At 34.4% G+C, this 7,952-nt stretch overlaps 1 protein-coding gene across 1 annotated transcript in view; it reads left to right on the top strand.

Moving 5' to 3' along the window:
- Positions 1-3,781: 3,781 nt before the first annotated feature.
- Positions 3,782-7,952, top strand: part of LOC111992220 (serine carboxypeptidase-like 31) — a 5,047-nt gene continuing 876 nt past the window's right edge. Inside the window, exons 1-9 of the mRNA XM_024024086.2 lie at positions 3,782-4,143; positions 4,797-4,904; positions 5,092-5,187; positions 5,755-5,847; positions 5,928-6,010; positions 6,332-6,619; positions 7,102-7,232; positions 7,409-7,504; positions 7,598-7,703. Of these exons, the coding sequence (XP_023879854.1) occupies positions 3,834-4,143; positions 4,797-4,904; positions 5,092-5,187; positions 5,755-5,847; positions 5,928-6,010; positions 6,332-6,619; positions 7,102-7,232; positions 7,409-7,504; positions 7,598-7,703 (1,311 nt within the window). The 5' untranslated portion in view covers positions 3,782-3,833. The remainder of the gene's footprint in view (positions 4,144-4,796; positions 4,905-5,091; positions 5,188-5,754; positions 5,848-5,927; positions 6,011-6,331; positions 6,620-7,101; positions 7,233-7,408; positions 7,505-7,597; positions 7,704-7,952) is intronic.

Below are 7,952 nucleotides of genomic sequence, written 5' to 3'. Positions count from 1 at the left end.
CTCTCTCTCTCTCTCTCTCTCTCTCTCTCTCTCTCTCTCTCTATACTGGATAGATTGTGTTATGGCACCCAAATAGTGCAAATCTACTATGATTCGAAACCCACTTCAAGGTTCCAAGTCATCCTCTTCGTTTCTTCCTCCCATACCCTCTCATATTCGGTTCCGTGATGAAAAGGCCAAGACGGACTTCTCTGAGAACTTCCAGGCTCGAGGTGTTCATCTAGAATTCCAGGTCATTTTGTTGTATTTTTCTGACACTACACTACCCGATGTCATTTGAACTCGAGGATAGGAATCTCTCTGTAAGAAACCTGTGCGTTGTCCAATCGTGTTTATTCAGGAGTTTTACTCCAACATACACGGCATCGATACCTTTGTGCCTCAATTTGTTTCTACATTCAGAGCTACACATATCATAGTTACTCGGGATCTTATATCTAAGGTACTACGCGTCCCTAGGGTAGCGCATCCTGACTACCCTAGCTGTGATCGTCTCTGAACTGTGTCTAGAGACGAACTCATCTCTCACTTCTGTGGGACTCCTACTGTTTAGGGTGTTAAGCTCAACACCCCAAGCTTGGGTTTTGCAAAAGGCCCGAGATTCCTTAACATGGTGATGACATTCACTCTCATGCCATTGTCTCACTATAACTCCAGCACTAAGCCTCATGCTCATTTTCTTCTTTCCATGATGGAGGATCTTACCATCGACTTTCCCTCTCACTTCATCACATCTATCATAAATGTGTATCAGGACACTGCTAGATAAGCTCATCTTTCCTTTGGCTATCACGCGGATCCTTCAACACTTCCCCATTCATATTCCTTTCTCTCCTCTTTTCACCATCATGGGTGCCATCAACCTAGTTCTGTCCAACAGAGTGAGGCTTAGCTTCGACTGAGGCGGCCACGAGTGAAGACGACCGATCCTGCAACTTCTGCCGTTCCACACTCTTCCTCGGCTCCTTCTACCTCTTCTCCTTCTTCCTCCACAATTAATGGTGTGACCCTCTAGGCCATCATGTAGTAGCTTCAGCAGATGCAGGCTGACTTTGGTGGTCATCTTGACTATCTCACTGATGAGATGTGTCAAATGAACACCCGAGTAGACCGCATTGCCCGCCGACAGCTCACATGGTTGGTCTTGCTCCTTCTCCCTCTCCTTCTCTAGAGGCCTCGCCTAATGATAAGGTTGATGATGATGAGGATGATGTTGACTCTTCCGATGATGATGAAATGACGACCTCTCAGTGACTTACCCTTTGTCATTCATGACAAAAATGGAAAGTAGTTTTGGGTTTGAGAGTAGTCTTATACTTAGAGGGAGAGTTAGTATAAGACATTTTTGATAGGGGGAGTGTATATACTTTTGAGAGATGTAGTAAGGACTTTATGTATTTTCTTTTCTTCTTTATTTACATTAGCCTCTTATACTGGTCTTGTGACTATTTTATTACATGCATTGTACTTTATTTCTTTCATATATGATGATGATATATGTTTTTTTTCACCTACCTCTCCATGTGTTGTTTCTTTTCTATCTTTATATATATGTTTCTTTATGTATGCAATCCTTATTTCTAAAAATATATGACACCTTGATGAGTTTTGTTTAAGTATTTAAGAAAGACAAGTTGTGAAAGTCTATCATGCCATGAACTTTTTTCTTGCAAAGTTTTTCAAGAGTTCATAGTAAGGATAGATTTACTTTGCAATACAACAAGTGGTTATGAGTTTAGTGATTTAAGACTTCTCTCATGATTACTTGTTTTGTTGTGGTTTTGTCACGGATTGCCAAAGGAGGAGATTGTTAGGGACATATTTTATGTAATTGGCTAATCCTTTGTCACGGATTGCCAAAGGAAGAGTCAACATGGCTGGTCTTGCTCCTTCTCCTTCTCCTTCTCTAGAGGCCTCGCCTAATGATGAGGTTGATGATGATGAGGATGATGTTGACTCTTCCGGTGATGATGAAATGATGACCTCTTAGTGACTTACCCTTTGTCATTCATGACAAAAATGGGAAGTAGTTTTAGGTTTGAGAGTAGTCTTATACTTAGAGGGAGAGTTAGTATAAGACATTTTTGATAGGGAGAGTGTATATACTTTTGAGGGATGTAGTAAGGACTTTATGTATTTTCTTTTCTTCTTTATTTACATTAGCCTCTTATACTGGTCTTGTGACTACTTTATTACATGCATTGTACTTTATTTCTTTCATATATGATGATGATATATGTTTTTCTTCACCTACCTCTACATGTGTTGTTTCTTTTCTATCTTTATACATATGTTTCTTTATGTATGCAATCCTTATTTCTAAAAACATATGACACCTTGATAAGTTTTGTTTAAGTGTCTAAGAAAGACAGGTTGTGAAAGTCTATCATGCCGTGAACTTTTTTCTTGCAAAGTTTTTCAAGAGTTCGTAGTAGGGATAGATTTACTTTGTAATACAACAAGTGGTTATGAGTTTAGTGATTTAAGACTTCTCTCATGATTATTTGTTTTGTTGTGGTTTTGTCACGGATTGCCAAAGGAGGAGATTGTTAGGGACATATTTTATGTAATTGGCTAATCTTTTGACAAAATACACTTTACTTGTAATTATATAGATCTAAGATGGGTTTAAGACTTCAAAAAACATGTTCAAGTCAAGTGTTAAAGCCATGAAGATCTGACCAAGAAACAAGAGAAGAAGAGTTGTTCATTAAAACTCGACAAATACCTTGACAGAAACAGTATCTATCGAGATTTAAGAACAAAACTCGACAGAAGCTGAATCTATCAAGATCTATGAAATTAGAATTTCCAAATCTAATTTTTTGCCCTAGCTAATATGTATGTGTAGGGTTTCTATTCTCACAACCCTATACATATATAAGGCTTATTTTAAAAGCCGTTATATAATGAGAACATATGCAGAAAGTGACTTAGTTCATTATTCTCTCTGAAAAAGTTACTGCGTCTTTACACCGAGGGTTTTGTAACCAAGGAGTTTCTTGATCTTCATCGTTGATGAACTGAAGAACTTTGTAGCGAACATCTTCTTCAAGTTGCTGGGTCATGTACTGGGATTCGTGCATCAAGGAAAAATTTTCGCTACAATACAAGTCCAATTAGGTATTGAGGTAAGGGTTCAATTGTAGGTTGGTATTTCGGTATAGATCAAAGAGTTTGGTAAGATTCCTCATAGTTGTAACTGCTTGTGATTGATAATAGTGAATTCTTGAGAGTGGTGACCTTAAAATCACCCAGTGAGGTTTTGCCATGATGGTTTTCCCCATTCATAAATAAATCACCTGTGTCAAATTTATTTTTCGTTACATTTAAATATTTTGGTGATTTGTTTGTACTACCACACTATTGCATGTAAATGAACCTAATTAATTAACTTGGGTAATTAATTAATTTGTAAGGAGTCCATTCATTTTAACCCAACAATATATTTATTTGATCATTCCAATTATATATCAACCACCCACACAAGAAATGATGGAGGTCCCACTCAAAAACTCGACCCAACCCTGCCCACGCAATTAGAATATTATTATATTATAGAAGCAGGCCTAAATCCACATCAGATATCATATGCCATAGCCCGCCCATAGGCTTTGCCTAACCGAATGCCAAACAGAAAAAAGAAGTTGCCATGTAGGACTGCTATCATATCATATCTAGTTTAGTTTATTAAGTGAATGCTAGTTTAGTTTGCCTCTCCAATATATGGGTATAAATATAGGATATGTTGCTCTCCTTGTGTTTCATCCTGTGGTGTGAAAGCTGTCTATGTATATAAATATTTATTTGGTGTGCTTCCAAATCGATCCAATATGGATTTTGCATTAAAAGTGACAATTCTCCACACTCTGGCTCTTCTTCTTCTTCTCCTATCAATAATAATGGAGCCTGTTGTGTGTTTTAGACATTGGAAATGGACTAGTAGTAGTAGTGGGAAAAAAATTACCTCAGAAGGGAATGGGGATCTTGTAACTGGCTTGCCCGGCCAGCCTAATGTAAACTTCAAGCACTACGCTGGCTATGTCAGTGTAAATGAAAAAAAGGGAAGGGCACTCTTTTACTGGTTCTATGAGGCCACGACTCAGGCTGATGAAAGACCATTAGTGCTGTGGCTTAATGGAGGTAAGCATATATAGTAATTGTCTGTTTGACACTTTGCTTTATCTTTTTCTTCTTAGGTAACTTAATTTGTTTATGTACAGCTTTATAAATCCTTGTTTTTTATTTATTTATGTATAATTTTCTTTATGTCCTAGCTAGATCATCTTTGTCAGTCATTAAAATCGGTGAAGGTCGAATGCCATGGTTGCCTAGAGACCTCATTGGGAGGTTTGTATGATTGTACGAAGAAACATTAAGATAAAATATGATCTAGGGGTTCCATTACTTACTATCTTATGTGGAAAACCTTTCTCGTCAAGCAAATTGCAATTAGTTTTGAGTATCCTTTACAGTACCAAATCTTTTGACCAAATCCACCTGGTTATATATATATATATATATATGTACACACACACAAGAAATTGCTGGTACATGTTAATGGAAATTTTCATGTTGTGTAGTGTTTAGACGGTCCCCGACCCTATATAAACAAATCATTGTTAATAAAGAATTACTTCAAAGTATTATATAAATATCTTAGTGGGAATTCTTTTTACTTTTTTTTTTTTTTTTTTTTTTTTGAGAGAACCTATCCATGAAGTTTAAATCTATGATTTTGATTGGCACTTCGTTTTGTGTTCTCTGCTAAGGTGACAAGATGCTTTCCTTTACAGGGCCCGGGTGCTCTTCTGTGGGATATGGAGCAACACAAGAGATTGGTCCTTTTCTAGTGGATACGCATGGAAATGGACTTGAATATAATCCCTACTCATGGAACACAAGTAGGAGAAATCATTCTTTTCTTGTAAAAGTTTTGTCACACAAATATTTTAATGCATAATATATAGATATTTGTACGATTGCACTATGAACCACTATTTAGTACTCCATTAATTAATTTAATTAATTAAGGGTAGCAATAAGCTATTAAAATGTTATGTTATGAATTATTAATGTCTCATGATACAGAAGCCAACATATTATTCCTGGAATCTCCTGTTGGGGTCGGTTTTTCATACTCGAATACAACTAGTGATTACATTAATTTGGGAGATGAATTTACAGGTAAGGATGAGCTCTGTTTATTTTTATAGGTAAATATTATTAAAATAATTATTAAATTTAATATAGTATTCTTATAACAGTTTAAAATATTAAGACAAATGATAGTTTATCAAGTGGAACGAATGCACTCACATTTTATTTATAAGAGATTGAAGATGCCACTATATAAGTTTAAATTTAGAAAGTTAGTTATAATTTCAAAAAATGTCAAAAATACCCCTAATGTAATTAGATAATACTTATTCTTAAAAAATAAAAAATAGATTAAAATTGTAATTCAACAAAATTCAAAAAAAAAAAAAAAAACTATCAAAAAAACTTTTTTTCTTAAAAATTAGTACTCTCTCTATTTAAATATATCTCATGCACGTTTGATACTTTTTTTTCTAAAAACTAGCACACACTAATGTTATTTAAAATTTTTTAGTTTATAATTGCTTGATTATTTTTATGCAGTACAAGCGACTTTTCTTCTTTTTGTAAGTTTTATGTTACAAAATCTTGTTCTGCAAATACTTCGAGGGCTCCTGATCATTTGGTTGTACGTTCTATGACTAATTTTTATAGCAAATGATGCTTATATCTTCCTCCACAAGTGGTTCCTCAAGTTCCCTTCGTATAGAACGCAAACCTTCTATATTGCTGGAGAAAGCTATGCAGGTATTTTTACTCTTATAAATGTTTATTGTGCTTATCTTAACTGAATTCCTATTAAATACTCACACTCTCCACATTCACAGGAAAATACGTTCCAGAACTTGCTGAGCTCATCCATGACAAGAACAAAGATCCTTTTCTTTATATCAATCTCAAGGGTATTTTGGTATGGGCCTAGACAATAATAAAATTAATTAATATGTTCAAATCTAGTTAAAACTTAGGTATAGTTTATTAAGTGATTAGGTGCAGTATATTAGGTTTCTCAATTAAATTTGAACATATAGTTACATTGACTTGTGAAATACTAATAGTAATATATATATTTTTAAGGATAATTAAATTCAATGCAACTATGTATTTTGAATTTATTTAGGAAATATAATATATTACACAAAAGGAACTGTGCTTAAATTTTACACTATACATCCTATTGTTCCATGATTGAAAACCAAAGTACAAAACTAATCCCTTTCTCAAAGTACAGTTGGGTAATCCTGAAACATCTGATGCTGAGGACTGGAGAGGTCTAGTGGATTATGCTTGGAGTCATGCTGTGATATCGGATGAGACTCATAAAATAATCAAATCAAGCTGTGATTTTAACGTTAATGATACATGGAGCAACAATGATTGTAGTGAAGCCATTGATGAAGTACTCAAACAGTATAGGGAGATTGATATCTATAGCCTCTACACCTCAGTCTGTACTGGCAATTCAGCTGATTCAGATAACAAATCAATGCAAGTCATGATGAAGCGCACATCTAAGATGGTGAGGAATAATACATATTTCATTTTTGAGTTTATTGGAAATCAATCTATGTACAACCCAAAATACTCTTTTATAAAATCAACAGGCACTAATCATCATTTCATTTTGAAATGAAAGTTTAGAGTGATTACACCTCACTTATAGTATTGTCTATGTAGAATTGATCTCAAGAACAAATTTAGGTTCCAACTTTAATAATTTGGTTTATATACATGTTAGGAAATAATTAATTAATATTTTATTCTTTGAATCTAATCATGTATAGAGTGTCGTCACACCATATAAAATTATTTGAAACATACCATAAGAGCCTCATTTAATCTAATTTTAATCATGTAAGGGAAAAGGTTGTTTTGAGCCAAACTTTGTCCTCTAAATATATATGATTCTCCATATTGCCTCCCATGTTTCACATTAATTTCATTCAAAGTGTTGCAAGTTGATTGAATAAATAGATGATGGTGATGGATTTTGTTTAACAGATGCCAAGAATCATGGGTGGTTACGATCCATGCCTTGATGAATATGCTAAGACATTCTACAACAGACCAGATGTTCAGAAGGCTCTACATGTTAGTGATGGTCACCAGCTAAAGAACTGGAGCATCTGCAAGTAATGCATTTTCTATTAATTGTTAACATTTCGTTTGCCTTTGTTTGAAGTTCCCTGATCTAAAAGAAACTTGAAACAAGTCTTTAACTTTCTAATAAAAGGAAGCGGAAAAGAAATTTTTTAATATGATTTTCATGATAAAAACTGAACATTTTTTTCTAAAATTTTGGCTGTAGTATGAATATATTTGACAAGTGGTCAGACTCAAAGCCATCTGTCCTTCCTATATACAAGAAGCTAATTACAGCAGGACTTAGAATATGGGTCTACAGGTATAAGTTTCCTAGCTACCGCATATTATTTTCTAGAGATTGTGATGATAACATATTTATCAATCTTATGGTATTCCTTTGTGGGTGGCTCAGTGGAGACACAGATGGAAGAGTTCCTGTATTGTCTACAAGATACAGCTTAAGTGCCCTGGGACTACTCATCACTAAGGCATGGAGGCCTTGGTACCACCAGAAAGAGGTAATCATCAAGATTCAGAATATGGCAATTACTACATTAATATACAATTTTATTTTTCATTTTAATAACTAATCCTGACGTAGATAATATCTTATCTTTATATACAACTCTATTTTATTTGCACTTATTTAAAAGTAAATAGGCATTGGTTATCTCAAATTCCTTAATATACACTCTCCGTACACATTATTACTGATGTGTTAAATGTGAACATTCTTTAAAAAAATGTGGACACTAGGCGTGAAAATA

The sequence above is a fragment of the Quercus suber genome, unplaced genomic scaffold, assembly GCF_002906115.3.
Source record: "Quercus suber isolate HL8 unplaced genomic scaffold, Cork oak 2.0 scaffold_107, whole genome shotgun sequence".
In the NCBI taxonomy this organism is placed as follows: domain Eukaryota; kingdom Viridiplantae; phylum Streptophyta; class Magnoliopsida; order Fagales; family Fagaceae; genus Quercus; species Quercus suber.
The sequence above is the reverse complement of the archived record's forward strand: the minus strand, read 5'-3'. Positions and strand labels throughout refer to the sequence as shown.